Below are 27,965 nucleotides of genomic sequence, written 5' to 3'. Positions count from 1 at the left end.
TGGTAGCAAGGTGCCTGTGAGGAGCCTGCTGGTCCCCTGGTAGCAAGGTGCCTGTGAGGAGCCTGCTGGTCCCCTGGTAGCAAGGTGCCAGTGAGGAGCTGCTCTGTGCTGTGGGGGGAAACCACCTCCCAGCCTCCCCATTTCTTTTTCTTTTCTCTCCCAACACCTTTCACCTTCTGTCCCCCAGATGACAGCTGCCAAGACCAGGCAGGAACCAACTGTGCTTTGGCCATCAAAGTCAACTTGTGCAGCCACTGGTACTACAGCAAAGCCTGCTGCCGCTCCTGCCGTGCGCCCCACTCCTAGGGCACCCCTGGGCTGCACCTCCCCTAGCCTGGGCTCCTTCTGCCATCCAGTGAGCACCACACATCCCCCAGACTCAGCTTCAGGGTGTTCTGGGCTTGGCTTTTGGTTTGGTTTTGAGTTTGTTCCCACCCATGCAGAACTGCTCTCCTTGCCCCTTCTCTGGTGCAGAGGAAGGCTGCTGGCTGGTCCTGCTGCACCCCATGACTGGAGGTGCAGAGTTCCCCAACCCCCTCCAAGCCTGCAGCCACACACATGTGGTTCACAAGGTCTTCTCCTTCGTTTGTCTCCTCTGCTCTGGTGAGACTTCACCTGGAGTTGTGTGTCTGGCTTTGGAACCTCCAACACAGGGATGTGAACCTGCTGGAAGAGGCCATGAAGATGATCAGAGGGCTGGAGAACCTCTCCTCCGAGGACAGGTGGGAGAGTTGGGGTTGCTCAGCCTGGAGAAAAGGCCTTGGAGCTGCATTTCACTGTCTGAAGGGGATCCACAGGAAGGCTGGAGAGAGGCTGTCCAGAAGGGCTTGTGGTGATAGGATGAGGGGCAACAGTTTGGAACTGGAGCAGAGTTAGGTTGGGCAGCAGGAGGAAGCTCTGCACAGTGAGGGTGGTAAAACGCTGGCACAGCTTGGGGGGGGATATGTGAGACCCCATTCCTGCAGGCATTCAAGCTGCAGGCAGCCCTGAGCAACCTGCTGTGCTTGGGGCTGTCCCTGCTGCCTGCAGGAGGGCTGCACAGGATGACTTTTGAGGGTCATGTCCCCACCCCCCCACCCCCAGCCTGATGCCTTCTGTGACCCTATGAAGGTCTGAGCATCAAGCCCAAGCCTCCCTTCACCAGGGGGATGTGTGTGTGTGTAGGGGGGAGATGGTTGGGTTGATGCCTCCTGCTTTCTTCCCAAGCCCTGAGCTGCTCTCCTTAGCTGCCTTGAGCAGGGTGGGGAGCTGATTTCTTCCTCTTTGCTGAATGATCTCAAAGCCTGAGCCCTTCCTGTGTAATATGTAGGTGTACACTTTCTCAGAGGGTTTTATCTTAACCAAGTGGTAGCTCCATAATCCTCACCCCCCTTCCCCTTCCTACCCTCCCCCCCATAATGCTGACATCTTGTATATAATATGGAACCATAACTGCACTTTATATCACCAGAAATGCTCTTCTTTTTGGGGGGGGGGGTGTTGGGTTGGTTTGGGTTTTAATATATTTGTTGACAGACAGTGAAGTTTATCCACATTACTCAGTCAATTTGTACTCCTCCTGGCCATTGTAATAAAGTTGTCATATTTATGGTGGTTACCTTGGTTTGTCCTCCACTTCTGTCAACAGCTTGGCCCTGGGAATAAAGGGAAGCAGCAGTGTTGAGTTTCCTGCTGCCCAAGAGGTAAGTGAGCAGCTCTAAGCCAAGGGAATTGTGAATGTTGGGAGAGAGATGCAAGGAAAAGTCCCAGCAGTGGGGCAGAAGCAGGAGCTCTTGATGGGGAGGGAGGATTATTGTGTGTGGCTTTAGGAACTGCAGCTCTGAGGCTTCTCAGGAGCTTGCAAGCAAAAAAGTTTGGTGCAGCAGCAAGGAAAGAGCCTTTCCATGCCCCATGGGGGTCACTGCTCTCTTTCCACAGCAAAGACTCACTGAGGCTCCTTAGGATCCCTGTGTCTGAAGGCAGAGGGCCAAAAAGAGCAACCTCCAAACCCACCTCAAAGGAGTTTATTTCCTTTTTTGGCTTCCCCCCTCCCTGTGATTGCCCAAGTCCTGTACAAGAGACCACCAGGTGAAGGGCAGGGAGAAGCAAACCATCTGCTTAGTTTCCAAGCTAAGGCAGGAAAGGAGACGGGGGGAAAATGGGGAAAGAGACAGGGAAGAAAAGGGAAGGAGAGAGGGAGAAAGGGAAGGAGAGAGGGAGAAAGGGAAGGAGAGAGGGAGAAAGGGAAGGAGAGAGGGAGAAAGGGAAGGAAAGGGGGGAAGGAAAGGAAAGGGGGGAAGGAAAGTAGGGGGGAAAAAGGTGAGGGAAAGGAAAGGGGGGAGAAAAAGGAGAGGGGGGGAAGGACAGGAGAAGGGGAGGAAAGGGAAAGGAAAGAGGAAAACGGAAAGGGGGGAGGGAAGGAGAGAGGAGGGGAAAAAGGAAAGGAGAGGGGGGAGAAAAAGGAAAGGGAGGAGGGAAGGAAAGCAGAGAGGAGGGAAAAAAGGAAAGGAGAGAGGGGGTAAAAAGGAAAGGAGAGAGGGTGAGAAAAAGGGAAGGGGAGAGAAGGGAAAGGAAAGGAGAGAGAGGGAAAGGAAAGGGGGGGAAGGAGAGAGGAGGGGAAAATGAAAGGAGGAAAGGAAAGGGAAAGGAAAGGGAAAGGAAAGGGAAAGGAAAGGGAAAGGAAAGGGAAAGGAAAGGGAAAGGAAAGGGAAAGGAAAGGGAAAGGAAAGGGAAAGGAAAGGGAAAGGAAAGGGAAAGGAAAGGGAAAGGAAAGGGGAAAGGAAAGGGGAAAGGAAAGGGGAAAGGAAAGGGGAAAGGAAAGGGGAAAGGAAAGGGGAAAGGAAAGGGGAAAGGAGAGAGGGGAAAAAAGGAAAGGAGAGAGGGAAGAAAAGGAAAGGAGAGAGGGGGGAAAAGGAAAGGAGAGAGGGGGGGGAAAGGAAAGGAGAGAGGGGGGAAAAGGAAAGGAGAAGGGGGAAAAAAGGAAAGGAGAGAGGGCAATGAAAAGGCAAGGCGAGAGGGCAGGCCCCTGGGGAGAGAAGGTCACAAGGACGGCAAAGAGGAGGGTTTGACGCGTGGGAAGAAACCCCGGTGAGAACTGTACAGAGGAGCAAAGCCTGAGCGGCTGCTGTGCCCCTGGAGCAGGGCCATGGTGCTCCTAGACACAGCCCCACAGAGACCCAGCCCAGAGTATTAAACAGGTATGAAACCAGCCCCAGTCCCCCTCCCCACCCCCACCCCAGCCAACCCCACCCCCCGAAAATCAAAGATACTCATTTGCAAAGACTTGACTTGGACTTCAAAAGGGTTCCTGTGGGGTTCAAAGCCCTCATGGTCAGGAGGCAAACATCCAACCGGGCTGTGGACAGTCCTGGGGAGCTGGGAGGGGGGAAAAGGGGGTGAGGGGGGTGGGGGGGAGCTGCTGCTGCTTCCCACGTCCTTGAGAAAGGAGAACTGACCCAGAGCACAGCCCTGAGGCTCTCTGCAACCAGTCGAGTCCCCAACTCCAGCACGATGCTGTTAACCTGAATGATGCAGGACGTGGGGGAGAGAGAGAGGGGAGGCTTTGCAGGACAAAGTGGGAGTCAGAGAGGAGGAACTGAGCCAGCCAGGAGACACCAGAGAGTCCTCACATCCACACCCTGTGATTCTGCCTCTCCAAGGGCTGGATGAGCCAAACAGGTCCTTCAGGGCAGGGTCTCTCTGTGTGGGGGTGTGTGGTGCCCACTGTGGGGCTGATGGAGCTGGTGTCCAGCTGTGGGAAATGGCTCCAAAATGCAAAACGACCAAAAGAGGCTTGGCCTGAGCCCAAAAAATGTTCTGCCCCGTTCCTGAAGGAGGGGGAAGTGTCGTGGCAGGAGGTGGGGGGGTGGTTTAAAGGAGAAAAAGCTTAAATGCATGGAAAAAAAAAGGTGCATGCAGGGCAGGGTGGGCACACACATGGCACAAGCCTCAGCCAGAGGGCACATGTGGCATTATTTGGAGCAGGGTGCTGACTGCTGAGCCGGGGACTGGGTGCACTGCTCCAGCCCAAGCTGTGCTCTGTGTGTCCTTCCCACAGCCAGGCTGTGCAAACCTGCCAGCCCTGCTCCAGCAGGTGGGCTCCACGGCCAGGCTCTGCAGCCATGCTCCAGCCTAGCCACGGTGGGGGTCACCCAGGAGTGAATGGCCAATGTGAGGAGTGAGGTGGCTGGGAGGGAGGGCAGGGATGTGCACACACAGGGCTACGGGATGAGGAGAGTGCCAGAGGGGTGGGCAACAGCAGCCCTGCTTTGCTGTGGGTGCTATGGGACCATGGTGTGGGGAGTGTGAGGGGTGAGTGGGGTGGGGGGGGGAGTGTGTGCACATTGCAAACTAGGCCCAGGAGCTATCAGCTGCAGCCTGGCCCCACCATGCAGCAGCAGACACCCAGCATGAGCCACTTGGCAGGCAGCTGAGTGTGCCACAGCACTTCTTATCAAGAGCTAAAGGGTGGGGGGCAAGAGGCTGGGGCCAGGCTCTGCTCAGCGGTGCCCAGGGACAGGACAAGAGGCAGTGGGCACAAACTGGAACCCAGGAGGTTCCAGCTGACCAGGAGGAGAAACCTTTTTGGTGTGAGGGTGCTGGAGGCCTGGAGCAGGCTGCCCAGAGAGGCTGTGGAGTCTCCTTGTGTGGAGAGCTTCCAGCCCCAGCTGGGCATTGTGCTGCTGGGCAAGCTGCTGTGGGTGCCCTGCTTGGGCATGAGAGGGATGGACTGGATTGATCTTCAGAGGTCCATTTCAACTTCCCACCGTGCTGGGATGCTGGGAGGCTGGGATTAGCTGCTTGTCATCCCCGGCTGCTCCAGCAGGACGTGGAGGAGAGGCTCTCACGCCGCAGAAAAGGACTCAGCCCCACGTTAGAAAAGGCAAAAAAACCTCAGCTCAGCTCTGGGAAGAGAGAAAAAAAACCAAACCCCCAACCTCTTACCGCAGCTGCAGGCATCCTCCCCTCTGCCCCTCCCGCTCGGGGCTGCTCTTTAGCCTCCCCCTTTTCCTATTGCCCTTTGGCTCACCTCTACCTTCAGCCCACTCCGGGGCTTTTCTGCTTCTCCCACGCCTGTCCGAGCGTTCTGCTCACCGGTTAGAGCCCGCACCCCCCGCAGCGGCGGGGGAGCTGCGAGGTGCCGAGCTCAGACATCGGTGCTGATGCTGCGGGAGCGGGAGAAGGCTTCCCGCATGGCCGAGAGCCGGTTGGGGTTGAGCGCCTGCAGGTTGCCGACGCTCACCGGCAGCTCCAGCTCCTCCGGGCTCGCCGGCTGGAAGCTCACTCGGTCCCCGCCGTTGTGCAGCTCCTCGGGAGGCTCTTGCAGGAAGAAGGTTGGGGGCTCGTAGGGGGTGCAGCTGGGGCAGCTCTGGCGGCTGGGGGTGGGCTTCTTGGCGAAGGGGGAGGAGGTGTAGAGGGAGGGGCCGTTGGTCAGCACTACGTTGCGGTTGCAGTGCAGCGGAGGGATGTGGGAGTGCACGGCGAAGTCGGGCTCCTCCTCATCCTCCTCGGACTCATCCTTCTTGCAGCAGTAGTACTGAAAGGGGAAAGGGAACAGGTTGGCCCGGGGAGGCGGTGGATGCTCCCCACCCCCGGAGGGGTTCGAGGCCACGGTGGGTGATGCCCTGAGCAAAGCTGGGCTGGTGAGAGGTGTCCCTACGGCATGGGGGGCGGGGGGGGGGGGGGGGGGTTAGAACTGGATGAGCTTTAAGGGCTCTTCCAACTCAAACCATTCTCTGAACTGGCTGGGGCACTTAGTGCCATGGTCTGGCTGGTTGGGCAGGGCTGGGTGCTAGGCTGGGCTGGCTGAGCTTGGAGCTCTCTTCCAACCCTGCCTGATTCTCTGATTCTATGACTCTTTGATTGTGTGAAATGGGATGGCCCCAGAGAGCCAGGGCTCAGATGGCATCCCAAGGGCATCCCAACCCACCCTGCCTGCCTCCAAGGGGCTCCTCCCCAAATCCCAGCCCTGGGGGAAGGCAGGCAAGGCACAGCAGGCTGCTTGCAGGCTTCCCTCCATGCTGCAACACCCTCTGGGGCTACGTCTCATGGAAGTGCAGAAGAGCCTGGGCTGGAAGGGACCTTAAAGCTCAGCCAGTTCCAACCCCCTGCCATGGACAGGATTATTTTCCACTAGAACAGGTTGCTCAAGGCCTCATCCAAGCTGGTCCTGAACACCTCCAGGGAGTCTGTGGAGCACAGAAGCACCGAACGTGATCTTTGATCACGTTCTGTGCTTCTGTGCTCCACAACCTCACTGGGCAACCTGTGCCAGTGTCTTCCCACCCTCACCCTGTGCCAGTGTCTCCCCACTCTCACTGTCAAGAACTTCTCCCTAGTCTCCAGTCTCTATCTCCCCTCTTCCAGCTTCAATCCATCCTCCCTCACCCTTTTACTACAAGCCCTTACCAAAAGCCCCTCCCCAGCTCTCCTCTAACCCCTTTCAGGTAGTGGGAGGCTGCTCTAAGGTCTCTCATCCATCCTCCCTCACCCTATTACTACATACTCTTATCACAAGTCCCTTCCCAGCTCTCCTCTAACCCCTTACAGGTAGTGGGAGGCTGCTCTAAGGTCTCTCATCCACCCTCCCTCACCCTACTACTACATACTCTTATCAAAAGCCCCTTCCCAGCTCTCCTCTAACCCCTTTCAGGTAGTGGGAGGCTGCTCTAAGGTCTCTCATCCACCCTCCCTCACCCTATTACTACATACTCTTATCACAAGTCCCTTCCCAGCTCTCCTCTAACCCCTTTCAGGTAGTGGGAGGCTGCTCTAAGGTCTCTCCTTCAGGCTGAAGCCCAAGCCCAGCCTTACCTGGAGCCTACAGTAGCAGAGGACAGCGATGATACAAAGCAAGATGACAGTTGCTAATATTCCACCTGTGATGACCACGGTCCCGGCTGTCATCCGCCCTCCTCTCCATTAACAGCCTGGAAAAGGGAGCACCTGCAGTTACTGGTGTGGCTGGGCTGATGCTGGCCCCTGGCAATGCACCAGGCTGCAGCTCCCCCAACCCTCAGCTCAGCAGGCTGGAAGCCAAAAGGGTCCTGTGGGAGGAGATGAGCAGAATCAGGCCAGGTCTTGGCGCTGGGCAGCTGTGGGAGCTCCCATTCCCACCTTGGGGGTGCAGGGGGGTGTGAAAGAAGCTTCATGCAGCATGTGGGAGTCATAGGATCACAGACTCAAGCAGGTTGGAAGAGAGCACAACCCTGTGCCTGCTCCTGCCAGGACATCCACTGTTGCAGCCCCAGTGGCACCATCCCTGCAGTCCCCTACTAGCTGGGTGTGCCAGGCTGCAAGGAGAAAGCCTTTGCCACTGCTTGCAGCCTGGAGAAGACACCAGCAGAGCTCTCCCACCAGTCCCAGGCCCAGACTGGAAATCTCTTTCCTTGCTGACACCCACTGCATTGTCCTGCCATGGCTGAGGACAGGGCACTTGGAGGTCACACTTCCACTTAAAGCCCAGTCTGCATCAGCCTCTGCTCCTCACTTAACTTGGGCACTGCCAGGAGGGACCAATGCATCTTCCCAACATCTGCAGCCCACTTGGGCACTGCCAGGAGGGACCAATGCAACCTTCCCAACACCTGCAGCCCAGGAAAAGCCTGGAGAGGGGCTGAGGGATGAACCACAGATGAAGATACAGCACAGAAGGGCACTGACAGTGCAGAGAGGAGAAGGAGGGGGTGAGGAATCACCCCAGCATGCTGAGCATGACCCTTGGACTGTTGAGGGTGCCCAGTGCAGGGAGAGGCTGCTCACAGCTGCATCTGACTCCTGGAGCAGCTCAGAGGGGCCTGGATGTACAGCCAGAGCCTCCAGGGATGGCTGCGTGGGAGGCAGCTCCAGAGCAACTGGGGGGGGGGGGGGGGGGGGGGGGGGGCGGGGTGGGTTGGGCTGAGCTCAGCTCCTCAGAAGGTTCCAGCTCACACCCAGCCAACCAGAGCCCTGAGATGCTGAGGTCTAGGGAGAAGTGCTGGAGTGCTCCAGCCATGGCTGGCTCATGTGGGCTGGCCTGAGCCTGCCTACTGTGAGAGAAGGAGACCTGGGGGCTGCTATGGAGACCACCCCGAGGTGCCCAGCTAAGCCAGTTCCTAGGGGCTGCAGGTGTGGCTCAGGCCACTGCTTGAGTGCTGTGTCCAGTTCTGGGCTCCTCCATTCCAGAGAGATGTTGAGGTGCTGGAAGGTGTTTGGAGAAGGGCAGCAAGGCTGGGGAGGGGCCTGGAGCACAGCCCTGTGAGGAGAGGCTGAGGGAGCTGGGGGGGTGCAGCCTGCAGCAGAGGAGGCTCAGGGCAGAGCTCATTGCTGCCTGCAGCTGCCTGCAGGGAGGCTGTAGCCAGGTGGGGTTGGGCTCTGCTGCCAGGCAGCCAGCAGCAGAAGAAGGGGACACAGCCTGAAGTTGTGCCAGGGCAGGTTCAGGCTGGATGTTAGGAGGAAATTGTTGTCAGAGAGAGTGATTGGCATTGGAATGGGCTGCCCAGGGAGGTGGTGGAGTCTTTGTGGCTGGAGGTGTTGAAGCCAAGCCTGGCTGGGGCACTTAGTGCCATGGTCTGGTTGGTTGGGCAGGGCTGGGTGCTAGGTTGGGCTGGCTGAGCTTGGAGCTCTCTTCCAGCCTGCCTGATTCACTGATTCTATCATCAGGACCCTGCACCACGCCAGAATAAAGACACAGGACTAAAGCCACAGCCAGAACTCCCCCCCCCCACACACACACTTGAGGAGCACTTGAAAACCTCCTGTGTGAGACCCCTGGCCCCCATCCTAGCCCTGCTGCTGACCCTCTGCAGTGGAGGGGAGCAGGATCAGCTCTGCCCTGTGCTTCCAAATGGCCAAGATGGGAAAAGGAGAGGGAAAAACAAGAGGAAAAGACAACCCCACCCCTCCCCGGGAGCAGAGGAGGCCAGCACCGTGTCCTGAAGTAACATCCTGGCTCTGCACCAGCACATCCCTGCCTCTGCTGTCTGCTTGGCCAGGATGCTTCCACGTGGGTGTCCTCCTGCACCCGGGAAAGGCCCCTGGAGGTGGGGGGGCGGGGGGAGGATGACCCTGCACAGCCCCCAGGCTGATCATCCTTCAAGCACCATAAGATGGCTGCTGGTGGCTCAGCTTGTTGGGTCACTCTGAGAGGAACACCCAAGGGGGAATCCTGGATGGGGAGGATGTGCAGGTTGGGAAGATTAAGTGCTGCATGGAAAGTGTGAGCTGAGCAGCTGTGGCTGTGGGGAATGTGAAGCTGATCCTCTGTGCTGGAGGGTCAGGAAAGCCTCATGGGTTTTGCCCTGGGTGGCAAATGAGGCCATTTCCCAGCTTGCCTGTGCACCACAAACCCTGATGCTGATGCTCCTGGCCAAGAGAGAAGAGAGGAAAAGAAGAAAGGAGAAGAGCTCAGCAAGAGGCTGAGTGATGTTGGCTGGCTGAGGTGGCACCTCCCTAAGCTACTGCTGCTGCTGCTTCCCACCCCAGAGCTGGGGGCAGGCAGCACTTGAGACCCAAGACCCTGGCCCAGAGCAACAAGAAATCACTCTGCAATAAGCTGGCTGGGGCAGAGCAGCCTGGATCTGAGCCCTTGATGTTGCAAAGCTTTGGGTAAGCCTGGCTCACCTTCCCCTCTCCCCGCTCAGTGCCACCTCAGTGTCAGAAGGGTAGAGCCTGGGGAGCACTGGTTCAGGGCACAGCCACTGCCCAGCCACCAGCCTGGCAGGTGGCAAAGCAGCAAACAAATGAGAAGCAAAACAGGAGCACAGAATCATCCACAGGATCACCTAGGCTGGAAAAGGCCTCTAAGATCATCCAGCCCAGCACCACCATGGCCACGAAAACATGTCCCAGAGTGTCATGGCCACAGGTTTGTCAGAGCCTTCCTCCTGCATTCCCCACTCCCAGTTCCTGTAATCCTACCCAGTCAATGAATAAGAGCTGGGCTGCTAGGAACAGCCAGGCAAGGTGCCAGCAGAAGACTTCACACTGGTGGAGCCAGAGGACAGGGCAGCTGCCAGAAACACAGGCTGGGAACGTGGCTTTCCATATGGAAAACACTTGAAGCAGAAGGCCTGCAGCACTTGGGGCTGCTTTCTTTCTCTCTCTCTCCTGGCAGTAGCTCTTCTGGCCTGGGGGCTGATCCCTTTTGGAGGGATTTAAACAGCCAAGCTTGACCATGGGTGGGCTGGGGAAGGGGAACAGGAGGGCTCGGTGCCTGCAGGCTCCTTGCTTCACAGCAGCACAGAATGGTTGGGGCTAAGAAGGGACCTCTGGGGGACATCCAATCCAAGCCCTCTGCTTCACAGCAGCACAGAATGGTTTGGGTTAAGAAGGGACCTCTGGGGGACATCCAATCCAAGCCCTCTGCTTCACAGCAGCACAGAATGGTTGGGGCTAAGAAGGGACCTCTGGGGGACATCCAATCCAAGCCCTCTGCTTCACAGCAGCACAGAATGGTTTGGGTTAAGAAGGGACTTCTTGGGGACATCCAGTCCAAGCCCTCTGCTTCACAGCAGCACAGAATGGTTGGGGCTAAGAAGGGACCTCTGGGGGACATCCAGTCCAAGCCCCCACAGGGGGCACCCACAGCAGCTTGCCCACCAGCACAGTGCCCAGCTGGGGCTGGAAGCTCTCCACACAAGGAGACTCCACAGCCTCTCTGGGCAGCCTGCTCCAGGGCTCTGCACCCTCACACCAAACAACTTTCTCCTCCTGGTCAGATGGAACCTCCTGGGTTCCACTTTGTGCCCACTGCCCCTTGGCCTGTTGCTGAGCACCACCTGGCCCCAGCCTCTTGCTCCCGACCCTTTAGCTCTTGCTGAGCATTGCTCAGCTCCCCTCTGGGGCTGCTCTTCTGCAGGCTCTCAGCCTTTGCTCCTCACAGAGCTTCTCCAGGCCCCTCAGCATCTTTGCAGCCTCCTCTGGCCTCTCTCCAGCAGTCCCCTGTCTCTCTTGAGCTGGGGAGCTCAGAACTGGACCCAGTATCCATTCCTCACCAGGTCAGAGCAGAGCTGGAGGAGAACCTCCCTCAACCTGCTGCCCACACTCTTAACGCACCCAGTTAAGACCTCCTCCCACCAGCTGCCACTACCAGTTTGCACCCCCAGACCGGAGCGTGGGGACCCCTCTGCCTCTCAGCACACTGAAGCAGGCTGCCTGCAAGGCACATGGAGCCAGGGGGTGCCTGCCCCAGCAGCAGGAGGGAGCCTCAGCTCTGCAGGGAGGAGGCACTGATGTCATCCGGGCGAAGCACAGCAGGCCTCAGGAGATGCAGCATTTGCAGAGCTCAGCAGAGCAGCGCTGGGGCTCGCTGAGCACAACCCCGGGCGGGAGCTGGAAGGACTGCAGATGCCGCACGGAGCGCGGTGGTGCCACTGGGGAGGGAGGGAGGGCTGGGGGAAAACGCTGAGTCACCTGGGCAGCTGTGTGCTGACCTTGGGAAGGTCCCTCCCAGTCCCTCTGGGGCCACACTCAAGGTGCTGCCATCCTCTTCCCAAAGGCACAGGGGAAGGAGCGTGCAGGAGCTTCAGCGTCCCCTGGAATGAAGCAGGACACAGACACTGCGCTGCCCTCCCGACCCTGCCGCAGCCCAGACTGCGTCCTCGGGGGTGGTGGTGCCAGCCACGGGGATGCTGTCAGGACCAAAAGGGACACTAGCAGGATTGATAGGGGAGCTATCAGTATCAGTGAGGATGTTCTCAGCATTGATAAGCAGGCTACCAGCATAGATAAGGATGCTCTCAGTATTGATGAGGACATTATCAGCATTGGTAAGGATGCTATCAGCATGGATGCTGTCAGTATTGATAAGGATGCTATCAGTATGAATACTGTCAGCATTGATAAGGATGCTATCAGCATGGATGCTGTCAGTACTGATAAGGATGCTATCAGCATGGATGCTATCATTGATAAGGATGCTAACAGCGTGGATGCTATCATTGATAAGGATGCTATCATTGATAAGGATGCAATCAGCATGGATGCTATCATTGATAAGGATGCTGCCAGTATTGATAAGGATGCTATCAGCACTGATAAGGATGCCATCAGCATTGATGCTATCATTGATAAGGATGCTATCAGCATGGATGCTGTCAGTACTGATAAGGATGCTATCAATATGAATGCTGTCAGTATTGATGAGGATGCTATCAGCACAGATGCTATCAGTATTGATGAGGATGCTATCAATATAGATGCTATCAGTACTGATAAGGATGAGCTTTGAAGGCCCCTCCAATCCAAACCAGTTTGGGACTCTATGAAAATGAGCCCTGGGATGGGAGAGACTCTTCTTTGGAAGGCTCTGCTTGAAACCTCTCAGCCATCAGCACACTCCCAGACCAAAGAAGCTTCTCCTAGGCCAGGCACTGGGTCAGCACCGAGCTGGGATCAGCTGCAGCCTCCTTCCACCCCTCCACGCCCACGCCCTGATCCGGTGGCCCCTGCGGATGTCCGGAGGCGCAGCTGAGCCATCGATCCCGGGATGCGGACGAGCCATCGACCCGGGGCTGGGCAGGGAAGGGCACGGCCAGGGTAGGTTTGCAGCAAGCAGCAAATCCAGCAGCTCTGCGTTTCCAGGAGCTCCCAGCACAGCTCCGTGGGCCGGGAAGATCCCTGGCAGATTAAAGTCTTTGCGAGCTGCACGACTCGGCCTCATTTGCTGAGGATTCCCGGAGCCAGGCTGCGGCGGAGGCAGCAGAGATGCTGCTCCTTGGTGCTCGTTAAAGGCAGCAACCCGAGAGCTTCAGGGACCCTCCTCCTCCTGCCGGCCACAGTAACGAGCAGGAGGGGGACCAGCACCTCTCTGTCCCTGTCCCCCCAGCTGGGAGTGGGTAGCTGATGGCTGATGCCACCTCCAGCAGCCCCACATTGTCCCTCCCAGCACTCCACTGGGACACACCATTTCCTGGGCTCCAGTTCTCCTGGCAGCCTCCTTAGTCCTCACCAGTCCTTGCTCCTCTGCCCCTGGGCACTGACTCCTTGGGTCCATGCTGCTCCTCTGCCCCTGGGCACTGACTCCTTGGGTCCATGCTGCTCCTCTGCCCCTGGGCACTGACTCCTTGGGTCCATGCTGCTCCTCTGCCCCTGGGACACTGACCCCCTGGGACCCTGCTTCCATCTCTGTCTGCTGCATGACACTGGGTGAATCCCTGGGTGCTGGCTATGACCTCCCAACATCTCCTGTGACAAGCCTGGGATCCTGAACAACCACTTAGATCCCACCTGGGATCTCCCAAGAGATACATGCTGCTGCCTTAAAAACAGGGAGGTGGGGGGGAGGGAAAGTCATGGGAAAGGGTCTGGAGTTTCCATAGCTACAGCTTTACATTGCTCTGGTGGAAGCTCAGGTGCAGCCCATGGAACAAGAAGCAAGCAGAGCGTTTCTCTCACTCCAGCCCAGCAAGGCACCACAGTGAATGACTGGAGAAGTGGAGAGGAGAGAGCTCAGGGATTGTGGAAGGAACACATCAGTGTTAAGGGCTGGCACATGAAGCTGCTGCTAGCATGAGCTGCATTGGCAAGCAGAGAGGGAAAGACCTCTCCCCACATCAGGCAGCATGAAGATGTTGTGAGGGAACAGAATCAGCTTTAAAATGTTCACCTGTGAGGTGCTCCCAGGGCTGGACTTACAGAGGGATGGAAATGCCAGTTTGAGAGAGGCAGGGAACTGCTGGAGAGAGTCCAGGTGAGGCTACAGAGCTGCTGAGGGGCCTGGAGCATCTCTGTGAGGAGCAAAGGCTGAGCCCTGGGGCTGAGAGGCTGCAGAAGAGCAGCCCCAGAGGGGAGCTGAGCAATGCTCAGCAAGAGCTAAAGGGTCTGGAGCAAGAGGCTGGGGACAGGCTCTTGTCAGTGGTGCCCAGCAACAGCACAGGGGCCAAGGGGCACAAACTGGAACCCAGAAGGTTCCACCTGACCAGGAGGAGAAAGTTGTTTGGTGTGAGGGTGCTGGAGGCCTGGAGCAGGCTGCCCAGAGAGGCTGTGGAGTCTCCTTGTGTGCAGAGCTTCCAGCCCCAGCTGGGCATTGTGCTGCTGGGCAAGCTGCTGTGGGTGCCCTGCTGGCCTGGATGATCTCCAGAGGTCTCTCCCAACCCCCACCCTGCTGGGATTCTGGGACTGTCTATGAGGAGCTGGCACAAGCAGTGAATCTGCAGAGGGTTTTGCTGCTGCCAGTGCAGAATCACTGCCCATGGGACCTGGGGACCATGAGGCTTCCCTTGCTTCCCATCCACACCTTGCACAGCATTAATGCCACTTGTGCCAGGCTGGTGTCAGCACCACGGGGAAGGACACAGGCATTTGCCAACCTCCCTGATCATCAACAAGAGGGAGCTGGGCTTCCTCATGGCTTGTGCCCACGAGTTTCCCTCCAGGCAGTAAAATCTCCTTATGTTATCCTTTTTAATGAGGATTTATCATTTGCTGCAGCAGGGGAATTAGCACAGACTGTCTGGGAGGGGAATTTCCAGATTCTTGGCAACTTACACTGAACCACTTCCAGTAAATTTCCCTCCATCACCTTAATTCTGTCACAGCTTTTCCTGCAAGGTGAGGGTTGGGGAGGGGGAGGAAAAAAAAAATTCAACAACAAAACCAGAAGCAAAAAAAAGGAGGCAAAGAGAAAATCCTTTGTGGAGCTCAGCTGAAAACCATCGTTAGGGGAAGAAAGAAAGTGAGAAAAGCCTTCAGCCAAATTGCTCTACTCAAAACCATGTGGGCTTACCAGTGCTGCTGGGATCAGATGCTTGAAATACTGACTGCTCCCAGGGACAGCAGCTCTCAGCCATCAGAACACGTGTGAGGGATCTTCTTGCCTCGCCTCAGCAGCAGGGCGATGCAAGCCCTGCCTTTGAAATGACTCCTTGATGCTGGAGCAGCCCTCGGGAGCCTCCTGCTTCCCACATATTGACTCTTCCATCTTCAGGAGCCCAAGCAGTGCCCCTTGCCAGCAGGGGAAACAGAAAGAGGCTGGCAGGGCAGCTTCTGGTGGTGTTTGGTGCTTGCAAGCTTCATGCTCTGCATGCTCCAGCTCCTTGTTTTTGCAGCAGCTTCCCGAGCGGGCTGCGCTTTCTGCCTCCCTGCTTTAAGTGATCCCTGACTCGCTGCACCTCAAAGGATCTCAGAAGCCAAGCCTCAAACCAGCACCTTTGAAAGCCAAGCCTCAAACCAGCATCCTGCAGCAGCCCTGAGCATTTGAGACTTTCCTTGTCCTTACTGGAGGTGGACAGAGCAGGGCACCGCCAACACCTGTGCTTGCCACGGGCTGGGCTGTGCAGCAGCCCTGGGAGGGTCAGATCAGATCATCCTCCAGGGGTGTGCACCTGGAAATGTCTCCATCCATCCCAGAAAGCAGGAGGGGAGTCACACACCAGTGCTGCCCTACTCCACCCTCCAAATGCCAGCCGAGTCCCACCTCTCTGCACCCGCAGGGTGAGCTCACTCTGATGGAACGCCTGCTGGAGCTCACTGGGGAGCAGGTGGTTAGCCACTTAAACTGGTTAGCCTCTTAAACTGGTTACCCACTTCAATTTGCCATCCTGTTAAACTGGCTATCCAGTTCAACTGCTTCTCCAGATAAATTGGCTACCCAGTGCAATTGGTTATCCTGTTCAATTTGCTACCCAGGCCAATTGGTTATCATGTTCAATTGGTCATCTAGTTCAATTGGCTACTCAGGTCAATTGGTTATCCTGTTCAATTGGTTATCCAGTTCAATTGGCTACCCAGGTCAATTGGCTACTCAGTTAAATTGGTTACCCAGCTCAGTTGGCTACCCAGTTCAATTGGTTATCCTATTAAGTTGGTTATCCAGTTAAAATTGCTATCTTATTAAACTGGTTATCCAGTTCAATTGGTTATCCAGATAAAGTTGCCACCCAGTTCAATTGGTTATCCTATTAAACTGGTTATCCAGTTCAATTGGCTACCCAGTTCAATTGGTATCCCAGTTAAACTGGCTGCCCAGTTCAATTGGTTATCCTATTAAGTTGGTTATCCAGTTAAATTGGTTATCCAGATAAAGTTGCCACCCAGTTTAACTGGCTGCCCAGTTCCATTGGTTATCCTATTAAATTGGTTGCCCAGTTTAGTTGGTTACCCAGTTCAACTGGTATCCCAGTTAAATTGGCTTCCCAGTTCAGTTGGTTACCCAGTTCAGTTGGTATCCCAGTTAAACTGGCTGCCCAGTTCAGTTGGTTACCCACTTCAACTGGTATCCCAGTTAAATTGGCTGCCCAGTTCAGTTGGTTACCCAGTGCAATTGGCATCCCAGTGAAATTGGTTACCCAGTTCAGTTGGCTGACCAGTTCAATTGGTTACCCTATTAAACTGGTTATCCTGTTTAACTGGTTATCCAGTTAAATTTGCTATCCTCTTAAACTGGTTACCCAGTTCAATTGCTTACCCAGTTGAATTGACTACCCAGTTCAATTGGTTACCCTATTAAATTGGTTACCCAGTTCAGTTGGCTGCCCAGCTAAACTGGTTATCCTGTCAATCTGCTTGTCCTGCTAACCACCACTTTCTGCCCCAGAGCAGCTGTGATGAATCACAGCATCAGAATCGTTTAGGTTAGAAAAGACCTTCAAGTCCAACCATTAACTCTTCCAGGTCCATCACTAATGTGCACCACACCTACAAGGCTTCTGAACACCTCCAGGCATGGTGACTCCATCACCCACCCTGGGCAGCCTGTTCCAATGCTTGACAACCCTTTCAGTGAAGAAAAATCACCCTCAGGTCCAGCCTAAATCTCCCCTGGTGCCATTTCCTCTTGTTCTGTCACTTGTTACTCAGGAGAAGAAACCAGCACCCACCTTATGCCAACCTCCCTTGAGGGACTGATAGCAAAACCTCTCACTGCACCCACGCTGATTTTTGGAGCTCTCTAGGCACCACCCTGCTGCTCTAGGACCACAACAAGCACTTCAGCAACAGCCAACCTCAAAGGTAAAGCCCTTCAGAGATGTCTTAAACCCTACACAACTCTGACCTGCAACTGTGAGCACCTTCAGTGCCCTGTGGCGAGCAGAGCAGAGCCTATCTCGGCTCACCGCAGAGCTCTGCATGCAGGAGGTGCCCTCTGCAAGGTAAAAACAGCCCACAGGGCTCCCCTGGGAACTGGGAATGCATTCACCACTGCCCCAAAGCACAGAGCTGCTTTAATACACCACCTTGCAGCCTGCAGAGAGAGTGGGCAGCATGTGGCAGCCCAGCAGCTTCTGCTGCCATCACAGGAGGCTTCGGTTCTGCTGCCAGTTGTTTGGATGAGGGTTAGGATGAAACAGTGCTGCTGGGGATACAGGGCAAGGTTGGCAATCACAGCAGCTCTGCTTTTCTGCTTCCTGGAAGGGATCTCATCTCTGCTCCTCCCTGGAAATCCTTGGTTCCTCAAAAATCATAGAATCCTGGGAAGGGTTGGAAGGGACCCCGAAACTCATCCAGTTCTCATCCAGTTCCAACCCCACTGCCATGGGCAGGGACACCTGCCCCCTAGCTCAGGGTGCTCAAAGCCTCATCCAGCCTGGCCTTGAACACCTCCAGGGATGTGGCATCCACAACCTCCCTGAGTAACCTGTGCCAGTGTCTCCTCACCCTCACTGCCAAGAATTTCCTCCTCATTTCCAGTCTCAATCCCCCTTCTTCCAGCTCAAATCCATTCCCCCTCATCCTATCACCACAAGCCCTTGTCAAAACCACTTCTCCCTCCCCTCCTTGTGTTTTCTATAACCTCTGTTGTTTAACTTAAACCCAAAAAGACAACAAAAGCAAAGCTGTGATGCCAGCAACACAAGGCAGAAATCTGTGCAACCACCAAAAGCCCACATTCCGTGGGCTGAACCTGCTCCCACGACCTGCTGTGTGAATCAGGAACAGCTCCTGAGGAGACAGCAGCGTTCAAACTGCTGCAGCTCAGCAGAAGCAAGCTGGAACCCTCTAACTGCACACACCTTGTGCCTGCCTGGATCTCAGCAGGCTCTGCCTGCCCGTGGCATGTCACAGCGCTGGCCTGAGGGGATAGTGCCAGGTCTGTCCTGCAGAGAAAAGCAGCTGGCATCATCCTGCTCAACAAAGCCAGACTGAAGGAGCTGGAAAGATGTGGCAGCTCCTCAGGAGAGAGCTAATGGTTTGCCAAAGCTCAGGCAGGAAGATCCACACTGAGAGCAAAGGGAATCTGGATGGAAACCACAGGGCAAAGCCCACGCATCAGCCTCTGCTTAAAGGGGGGAGCTAGAAGTGGGCTTCAGGGCAGGAGCTCCTTCCAGCTGCAGCTCAGCCTGTCCCCCACTCCTCTGCTCTGCAGTGCCTGGCACCTCCAGCACATCTCCCAGGCCAGGCTTAGGCACAGGGAGGGTTATGTCCCCGAGGTGCCAAATGCCCTGGGAGCTCCTGTCCGAGCCAGAGCAAGCTCCGCGGTGCCAGCACCCAGCGCGGCAGAGCAGAGCTGCCTTCTCCAGGGACACCTCTGGCTCTGATGCAATCACTCAGAACACGGTTTTGGAGGCAGCTGGCTTGGAGATGTCACCTGAAGGGCTTTGAGGACCCCCTTTTGAGCCCTCTCATGCATTCCCTGTTTGCACAGGGAATGCATCTCAAAGGAAACCCCCGAGACAAGCATTTATTTGGATGACTCCCCCAGCCCCTCCTCTGTGCAAATGAAACAAAAGCATCAAACTCACCTAAGAAGTGGGGAGACTCAAACTGGATGTTAGCAAGAAGTTCTTCAGCATGAGGGTGCTGAGAGCCTGGAAGGGGTTACCCAGGAAGGTGGTGGAAGCCTCATCCCTGGAGGTGTTTAAGGCCAGGCTGGATGAGGCTCTGGAGAGCCTGATCTAGCATGAGGTGTCCATGCCCATGGCAGGGGGGTTGGAACTGGCTGATCCTTGTGGTCCCTTCCAACCCTGACTGATGCTGTGACTGCTTGCAGAGGAGCTGCTGCTCTCCCAGGACGTGGTGTCTGTAAGAGGAGCTGGAGCAGAGCTGTGATTTTCACACCGCCACGCAGCCGCTCTGGGAACTCGTCTGGCACTTGCCTGTGGACTCCTCTGCCTCCCAGCACACTCCTGCAGCATCACAGCAAACACCTGCTCCGTGGAGCCACGGATCAGCCTCCACAGCAAGGTCTGTCCCAGGCATCTTTCTGTTGTGATCAGTGTCCCTTTGACAGCCTTTGAATCTCAAAGGCAGTTTTGATGCTCTTCAGCTGAAGCGACCCGAGCTGAGGAGAGGTCGAGGGAGATGCCAGCTTCTGAATCCATCACAAGGCTGTGGAAGTCCCCAGAGGGTTTCAAAGCAGCCACATCACCCAGTAACCAGGTATTTATCTTCCTTCCAGCAGCCACTTCCATTACTGCTGATGTGTTTTCCTCTTTAACCTCAAACAGCCCCAAACTCGCCCTGAATAAAGAGCCAGCCTGGCTGTGACTGATGGGACAAGCAGCTACAGGCAGTGCTACAGGAGGCCACTTTGGCTCATTAGGATCCAGCCTGGATTCTTTCAGGCAGCTGAAGAAGCAGGGGACCACTTCACACAGGGCAAACACAACCCCCCCCCCAAAGACCTCTCCTCCCAGTTTGCCACCAGTCCCCTCCAGCAGCAAGGCAGGAAGGAAATCCCAGCTGTGTGGTGCACCTACACTTGCAATTCCCCCCACTCTAATGAGCTTATGAGCTTTTGTGGCTCAGGACTGTGATGAACTTGTAGCTAGAGAAAAGCCACAGCATGGCCTCAAAGCCATGCCTAAAGCTGGGCAGTGTGGAGGGCTACATCCCCCCCCACCCAGCAAGAAGATCATCTCCTTTATCCCCTGCCCAAGAGAGGCCAAGCAGTGCAGCCTTGGAAGAGCCTAAGCTGCAGTTTAGTGGTGATTTAAAGAAGAAGGGAAGCAAAGATTGGTCACCAAAGCCTCTCTTTCAGGCTGGCAGCTTCTGCTGGTTGTGTCACCAGCCAGGGTTTGGTAACTGAGCTTTCATGGACTGACCTACAGGGAGGGCAGGGCTGGAGCAACCAGGAGGTGAGCAGAAGGGAGAAAGCAGACAGGGAGCAGCTCGGAACAGCCCTGAAGAGCTCAAAAGAGCCCTGAACAGCTCAGAACAGCCCTGAAGAGTTCAAACCAGCCACAACCAGCTCAAAAGAGCCCTGACCAGCTCAAAACAGCCCCAACCAGCTCAAAACAGCCCTGAACAGCTCAAAACGGCCCTAAAGAGCTCAAAAGAGCCCTGAACAGCTCAGAACAGCCCTGAAGAGTTCAAAAGAGCCCTGAACAGCTCAAAACAGCCCCGACCAGCTCAAAACAGCCCTGAAGAGTTCAAAACAGCCCTGAAGAGCCCTGAAGAGCCCAAAGCAGCTCTGAAAGCTGCAGCACCCACTGCCAGAGCTCCTCTGCAGCTCTGACACAGCCTCATGGCAGCACCAGATGACAGAATCAGAGAATCAAGGTTGGAAACAACCTCCAGGATCACCAAGGTCCAACCTTCTACCCAGCCCCTCCATGACCCTTAGAGCATGTCCCAGAGTGCCACATCTACTTGAATTTTGACCACCAAGATCGTTCTGCATGAGGCAGGGGAGGGCTGGAAGCAGCACCCAGGATGGGATGGTGCCACTGTGGGCTCTGGTTGGCTCCAGGCCACTGCAGGCACCCCTCGATCTTGCTTCCCCCGCACATCCTCCTCCTTCCCAGAGGAAATCAGTGGCCAAAGTGAAAAGGAGCTGAAGGAGACTGCGAGGTGATTGCCTCCCCTCCCAGCTCCCTGGGGAGCATGGAATGAACAGGGAGAATTAATTCTGTCTGCCCCGGGGCCAAGGTAAGAAGCCAGGAGTGTTTTCTGAGCTGGTGTGAGTGACAGCAAAGCCTCCTCTCTCCCCTTCTGCCCCATGCCAGCAGCATCCTTGCCACCCAAGTGAGGGAAAGGGGTGGAGGGGGGGTGAGGGGGTGATGACTGGCACTTGGCTCCTGCCAAAAATTCCCTTGCCTTGCCTCTTCCCTTCCTTTATTCTAAGGAGGCTTTTAACTGAAGTGGGACACGATGAATAAAGCTGTGGGCTGCAGCCTGTCTCCTGCAGCGACCTCGCTGCACTGAGCAATCTTTGCCAGCCCTCACCCCCCACCAGCAACCCCCCCTGCAGAGCCTCCCACCCCCCCTCTCAGGTGCTCAGAGGCTGTGGCTTTATCCACTAATGACATTTGATTTCCTTTGCAGAGCCCTCGGGGAGGGCTCCTTCTCTTGCCCTCGCTGCTGAATGCAACTCCTGCTGCCCTTTTATACTCAGCTGAGCCTCTGCTGCTTGGTTTTTTGGTTGCTGAACTGCTGGTGGTCTCCTCCACACCTCACCCCCACCTCCCATCTACGCCCCTGGGTCTGTTCTCTCCACAGCCAGAAGCACATTTCCCAGCTTTGATGTTGAAGGAACTCAGGTTTTTAGGCTGGATCAGGTCCTTGGCCTGGAGAGGGCAGGGCTGAGACTTGCTTTGGGGTTTAGAGATTCATGCATTGCTTGGGGCTGGAAGGGACCCTCAGAGGTCATCTTGTCCAGCCCCACTTTGTACTCAGCAGGGACACCTCCAACTAGCTCAGGCTGCTGAAGGTTACAGCAAGCCTGATCTTGAATGTCTCCAGGGATGGGGCCTCAATAACACCCCTGGGCAACCTGTCCCAGTATTTCACCACCCTCATTGTGCAGAACTTCCTCCTGATGGCCAAACCTAAATCTCTCCTGCTTGTTTCAAACCACTGCCCCTTGTCTTAGCCCTCCAAGCCAGTCCCTTCCCAGCCTTCCTGCAGGTCCCCTTCAGCTACAGAAACGCAGCTCTCGAGGTCTCCCCGGAGCCTTCTCTGAACAGCTCCAACTCTTTCAGCCTGTTTCCAGTGACTTGCCTCTAAAACCTCCCTCACAAAAAGGCAATTAGCACAGTGCTATTAGGGTTTCTTCCCCCCCCATTGCATGGCAGCTAAGTCAGGAGGAGTCCTCTTTAATAACCTTTGAACAATGGATCCTGCCTTGCTCGCTGCATGTTCCTGGGCTCGGTGGTAAATGCACCCAGGGTCTGCTCTAAGTCCAACTATTTCTGGAAACCCACCAAGGGCAAATTGCTTGGATCATGTCAGAAGGCTTTTGCAGAGAGAATGTGACAGGAGTCTACCTCTCTGATGCAAGCTGTGGTGCAAGGAGCTGTTTCCCAGGGCAGCACAGCTCAGCCCCGCGCAGCAGCCTGCGGCCAGCCCTCGCAGCTCATGGACAGGTACCAGAGGAAGCTGGGGAGGAACTGAGTGCTGCTCTTCAGCAAGGCTTGGCCAAGTCACCAACTGCCACGCTGGGTGGTGTGGCACTCTGGGTGGCTTCTGTCCTGGAGATGAGAGTGGGGAGATAAACACAGAGGAGCTGAGCTGCCCTGCTGGGTGCAGTAGGAAAAGTGTGACTGGTGCAGGTCAAGAGAGGTTCTCCTCCAGCTCTGCGCTGCCCTAGGGAGGCCACTGGGTCCAGTCCTGGGCTCTCCAGCTCAAGAGAGGCAGGGAACTACTGGACAGAGTCCAGGTGAGGCTACAAGGCTGCTCTCTCTGAGGAACAAAGGCTGAGAGCCCTGGGGCTGAGAGCCTGCAGAAGAGCAGCCCCAGAGGGGAGCTGAGCAATGCTCAGCAAGAGCTGAAGGGTTTGGAGCAAGAGGCTGGGGCCAGGCTCTGCTCAGTGGTGCCCAGGGACAGGACAAGAGGCAGTGGGCACAAACTGGAACCCAGGAGGTTCCATTTGAACAGGAGGAGAAATTTCTTTGTCTCTGGAGGCCTGGAGCAGGCTGCCCAAAGAGGTTGTGGAGTCTCTCTGCCTGCAGAGCTTCCAACCCTAGCTGGGAGTTGTGCTCCTGGGCAAGCTGTGCCCAGTGACAGGACTGGGGACGAGGTGGAGTCCCCATTCCTGGAGGTGTCTAAGAGGAGGCTGGATGAGGCACTCAGTGCCATGGGGCAGTTAATTAGAAGGGTTAGGTGCTAGGTTGGACTTGATGATCCTGGAGGTCTTTTCCAGCCTGGTTGATTCTGCGGCTGTGTGACAAGGGGCAATGGACACAAACTGGAACCCAGGAGGTTCCACCTGACCAGGAGGAGAAAGTTGTTTGATGTGAGGGTGCTGGAGGCCTGGAGCAGGCTGCCCAGAGAGGTTGTGGAGTCTTCTTGCCTGGAGCCCAGCTGGGCATTGTGCTGCTGGGGCAAGCTGCTGGGGGTGCCCTGCTTTAAGCTCTGTCTGCAGCAAGAGGGCAAACAAAACTCTGCCAGCTCCTGGCTCATCTCTTGCCCCCACTCCACAGCCTGCCAAGAGGACCACCAGTGCACACTGGGGGAGACACCAGCACCCCACAGCTTCCCTGGCTGCAGCTTACCCTGATGCCCCCCCAGCTGCAGCAAGGACTCTGTCCTCTTGGCCACGCAGCATGCAGCAAACCCACTGCCACTGTGATCTGAGCCTGAACCAGCTCTGCCTGCACACAGCCACCCTGAGACCCACACAGCCCCCGGGGGACAGGCCCTCCTCATGCCCTCAGCTGCTGTTACTGGGTCATGGCTGCTATTAAGCTTTCCAGGGAGCTTTCAAGGATGTTTTGAAATGCTGTGGTGAATCTAAATTTTGCTCCCCAACCCTTCCAGCTGACCTCTGCCCAGGGCTGTCCTCAGGGGCACTGCAGGGTTCACAGGGTCCTGGGGTGCCAGCCTTGCCTGGGTTGGCCTCAGCTGTGCTTTGAGTGTGGCTGAAAGGTCTGAAGAGAGTCAGAGTCCATCCCCCAACCTATTTGTCATCCCTCTGCCAATCTGCAGCGCTGGGATAGCTGCTCTTTACTCGGGCAAAGGGTGAACCACTGCTGCCTACCCTCATAAATCAGATGAGGAGGAGAGAAGGAGACAAGATGGGCAGAAGTGTAAATCAGCATGGGAACGAGCTGCATGCTCAGCCCCAACACCTGCCCCCTCTCCTCCAGCCCTTCCCTGCTCTGCTCCCATGTTCCAAGTTGCGTCACGAGCCATGGGGGGAGCCCTGCCAGCACCAAGCTCCTCTTCCCTGGCCATATCCTTGTCCATATCCATGACAACAGGAGAGCAGGGACCTCACCAGTCAGACAGCACCGAGGCATCCCCATTTCTTGCAGCCAGGTGGGAATAAGCTTCTGGGGGACACAAACAACCTCAGAGCTGCAAAACCCCTGCACGGGGCACTGAGGACAAATCCTGACATGCCCACGGGACAGTGGCACTGACTCCTTCAGCATGGGGAGGTGCAGCTCAGCTCCTTGGGCTGCACATAGATGCTTGAGGGAATTCAGCATCTCTGTCTCTGAATCTGGTGCCCAGCAACACTTTAAGATTAGCCTAAAGGGGATGCTCAGGTACATCTGCTCACAACATCTGCTCTGGTCAGCAGATGTTCACAGGACCACAAGATCACAGGATGCTAGGAGCTGGAGGGGACCTCTGGAGATCACAGGATGCTAGGAGCTGGAGGGGACCTCTGGAAATCACAGGATGTTAGGGGCTGGAAGAGACCTCTGGAGATCACAGGCTCACAGATGTCAGGGGTTGGAAGGAACCCAAAGAGAGCATCAAGTTCAACCCCCCTGACACAGCAGGACCATCCAATCTAGCTCAGGGCACACAGGAACACATCCAGACAGGTCTGGAAAGGCTCCACAGAAGGAGACTCCACCACAGCCTCTCTGGGGAGCCTGCTCCAGTGCTCTGGGACCCTTATAGTCAGAAGTTCTTCCTCCTGTTGAGGTGGAACTTCCTGGGCTGCAGCCTCCATCCCTTGCCCCTTGTCCTACCCCAGGACACAAGTGAGCAGAGGCTGTCCCTGTCCTTTCCTTCCTGGCCCCTAGCCCTCAGATATTTATAGACCTTTAGTAGATCCAAATCTCCTTTTTCCTTCTCCAAACTCCTCCCTATGCCCCTGCTCCCAAGACCCTGCCAGCTCTCGGTGCTGCCTCTTCTCTGACCAAGCCTCACTTCTGCAGCAGCTGAACCTGCTCTTGTCACCTTCTTCAGCTTAAGGTGTGAGAATACCTTTAGGAAGACTTGGGTCACCACTGGCACCAGGGTGAGCAGGTCCTCTGTCACCTGGCCACTTCTCAACATGTTCTCCTTAAGACTGCAAAGCTCCTGAACCCAAACCTTCAGCCTTGACTCTTGCGTCACCTGCGTGAGGGTTTGGGGGACCGCCGCGGTTGCAATGGGGGAGGATTAAGAGGAGCTGTGGCAGCTGAGCTCATCCACCAGGCTCTGCTGGAGACCAGAGAAACAGAGTGCAGGGAGAGCCAGCAGCCACGGTGCTGCTGGTGCTCTACAACTCTTCTGTGCACAGCTATTTACGACCTGGCTCTGCCATCTGTGCTCGCCGACAAGGCAGCAGCAAGGGACAAAATCTCCCCTCGCATCTCCACAGCCTCCCTAAGTGAGAACCAAGATGCTGAGGGTCGAGACATCAACCACCAGCCCCTCTCTGAAGGGGAGGGAGGGTGCTGTTGAAGCTCTTTCTGTCTGCTGAGCACCAAGCCCTGCTCCCTGAGAGGTCCTGGCATCATCCTGCACAGCCATCCTGGCACACACAGGAGAGAGGTCACACTTCCAATTACAGCCACGAGGTCAATAGGGTGCTCAAAACATCCTTCTGTCTGCTGAGCACCAAGACCTGCTCCCTGAGAGGTCCTGGCATCATCCTGCACAGCCATCCTGACACACACAGGAGGGAGGTCACGCTTCCAATTACAGCCACGAGGTCATTAAGGTGTCTGAAACATCTCTTCAGCCCCTGCCAGCACCAATGCCTCTCTCTGCTCCTTCACACCAGGTGAAAAGCAGGCAGAAGAGGCTGCTGCCAGCCTTCCACCTACTCACACCCCATGGGAACAGGGCAAGCACCTAAAGCCAGGTGCAGGGAGACTCCAGGCACTTGGCTCATGCACAGTTTAAGGACACTCTTTCCCCTTGACTATTTCCTTCCATCACCAAGGTCTTTACTGAGTGGAGACAGGCTCCAATGCCTACAAAACTCCCATCACAAGGAGTGCTTTTGCTCCCAGGAGGCCACCCAGGGTCCACTCTCTGCACCCTGGCGTTGGGACTCCTCAAAGGCCAGGCAGCCCTCAGGCAAACCCAAAGCAGAGGAGTTCCAGCAGCCAGGCTGGAGGAGGATTTCAGTGCTCTGTGTGGCTTTGTTTCTTCCCAGGCTAGCAGACAATCTGTTGAACCTCACAGTGCAGCCTTCTCTTACCTTTAATGTATTCTGTCAGGAAACTGTCTACCTTAATGAGTACCAGCACACCCCCACTCCCTTCCAACTTTGCTGATCTGCTCTGTCAAGTATAAATAATCCTGTCTGAAACCAAGTCGATGTGGGGAAACCAAAAGCCATCTCCCCTCGGGGGGATTTCTCTCTCCCTCTCACATTCCTCCTTCTCCCCCCACCCCAAAGTCCCTCAGCCCACACTGTACTGCACAACATCCATGGACTCCTGAGAGCACAGAGCTGGGTGGCTGCTTTCTACCCTAACAAGGGACAAAAACAACCCAAAGAGAACTGTGCCAAGCATCTCGTGTCACCCCCCCACCCCACTGGTTCCTCTCCACCACCATTACTTCGTGGTGTGGGGTGTCAGTGGGGTGGTTTGTTGCCTAACCTGGGGCTGCAAACTCACCTGGATGGAATGAGAAGAGGTTTCTATGTCCTTCGGGGTCAGGATGTGAGATAGGAACAAAGCTTTGTCTCAGGGGCATGGCTCCAGGGCAGATGTTCACATAGGTAACCAAGAGAGGACAGCTTCAGCCCCAGGCTCAGCAGTTGCGTGGTCCTAAGGAGGATTGAGCTGTTCCCAGGGCTGAGAAGGGCACGACCCAACCCACACACCCGGGCAGGGCACGGGATGGGGGCAGCTTTCCCACCCCATCCCTGCCAGATGCTTTCATGCCCTCCTTCACGGGCAGAGCTTTGGAACTAAAGATGCTGTAGGTCCAAGGAAAGCCAAGCCTGGAGCATCCTGGTGTTTTCCATCCTGGTCTACAGCGGTGGGACTTGACCAGCCCCCCCCTCTCCTCAGACAAGCTCTTGGGGAGCAGATGCTGTGCAGCTCTCCACGTCCCTCGTTCCTTCTGCTTCCCCCTTCCAAATCCCTTCCCAGCCTCAAGTCTCCCAGCCGGGGCTATCCTCTGCCTGCTCCTTTCCTTGCCGGCGTTCCTTTGGGATGCAAGGGAGGAAGGGGAGGGGGGAGGCAGCTGCCCGATCCCCCCCGAGCAGAATCCTATCGCTGCGTAAAGGCAGTTAAAGCTGCACCGGGATGCGGGGAGGGGATGGGAGAGAAGTAAATAGAGGGGGGGGGAAGCCCCCAGGGCTACGAGGAATGGGGAGAAGGCACTCAAGCAAAGCCAGGGGGGTGCATAGAGATATTGGGGGGGGGGAGGTAGGACTTGGGGGGGGTGTCCCCCTATCTCTACTTACCTTCAAACTGGGGAATCGTGCTGGAGCTCCCAGGTCAGGATGGTGTCTCCCCAAGTCTCCAGCTGGGAGAGCATCAATGCCTTCCCCCCCCCCCCAAAAAAAAAGAGAAAACACCACCAGAAAGGAATGAATTAAATGAATTAAACCTCACAGCGGCTCGAAACCGAGGAGAAAAAAACGATTAATGACTGAAAGCAATGAAAATAACGGAGATAATCACGGGGAAGGACAGCGGAGGGAGGCAGCCGAGGGTGCGGAGCAGGCAGCAGGCACCTTCTCTGCCTGGCACATGGCTGGGGCCCGGCAGCAGCAGCAGCAGCAGCCTCAGCAGCAGCAGCAGCGGCGGCTCCGCTCCGCTCCTCTCCGCTCCCCCCGCCCCGCTCCGCTCCGCTCCGCTCCCCCAGCGCCGCCGGGGCCGCCAATGACGGCGGCAGGAGCCGAGCAGGGCGGTGCGAGGCCTCCCCCCCCCTCCGCCACTGCCACCACCTCCGTGCCCCTCACTGCTGCCCCCCACCCTGCCTGTACACGCAGCGGA

General features: G+C 56.2%; 2 protein-coding genes across 9 annotated transcripts in view; one reads left to right on the top strand and one right to left on the bottom strand.

Annotated features, from left to right (window-relative positions):
* The window catches only part of ADAMTSL2 (ADAMTS like 2), a 38,986-nt gene extending 37,389 nt beyond the window's left edge, over positions 1-1,597 (top strand). For all 6 annotated transcript variants that reach the window (XM_064171424.1, XM_064171425.1, XM_064171426.1 and 3 more), the window contains one exon: positions 188-1,597. In XM_064171424.1, coding sequence (XP_064027494.1) covers positions 188-306 — 119 coding nt within the window. In that variant the 3' untranslated portion in view covers positions 307-1,597. The remainder of the gene's footprint in view (positions 1-187) is intronic.
* Positions 1,438-27,807, bottom strand: FAM163B (family with sequence similarity 163 member B). 3 transcript variants are annotated; one of them, XM_064171430.1, is made up of 5 exons: positions 27,431-27,807; positions 26,634-26,786; positions 6,793-6,908; positions 5,009-5,515; positions 1,986-4,883 (listed from the first exon to the last, which is right to left on the bottom strand). In XM_064171430.1, exons 3-4 carry the CDS (start codon positions 6,883-6,885, stop codon positions 5,126-5,128), a joined length of 483 nt encoding a protein of 160 aa, XP_064027500.1. In that variant the 5' UTR covers positions 6,886-6,908; positions 26,634-26,786; positions 27,431-27,807; the 3' UTR covers positions 1,986-4,883; positions 5,009-5,125. The 3 variants fall into 3 exon arrangements, with proteins under 3 accessions (XP_064027501.1, XP_064027500.1, XP_064027499.1); XM_064171431.1 differs by lacking the exons at positions 1,986-4,883; positions 26,634-26,786 and adding an exon at positions 1,438-1,634; XM_064171429.1 differs by lacking the exon at positions 26,634-26,786.
* Positions 27,808-27,965: the final 158 nt, after the last annotated feature.

This window comes from Pogoniulus pusillus, chromosome 35 (assembly GCF_015220805.1).
Source record: "Pogoniulus pusillus isolate bPogPus1 chromosome 35, bPogPus1.pri, whole genome shotgun sequence".
Taxonomy (NCBI): Eukaryota; Metazoa; Chordata; class Aves; order Piciformes; family Lybiidae; genus Pogoniulus; species Pogoniulus pusillus.
Note: the sequence above shows the minus strand (reverse complement) of the source record. Positions and strands in the feature narration are given on the sequence as shown.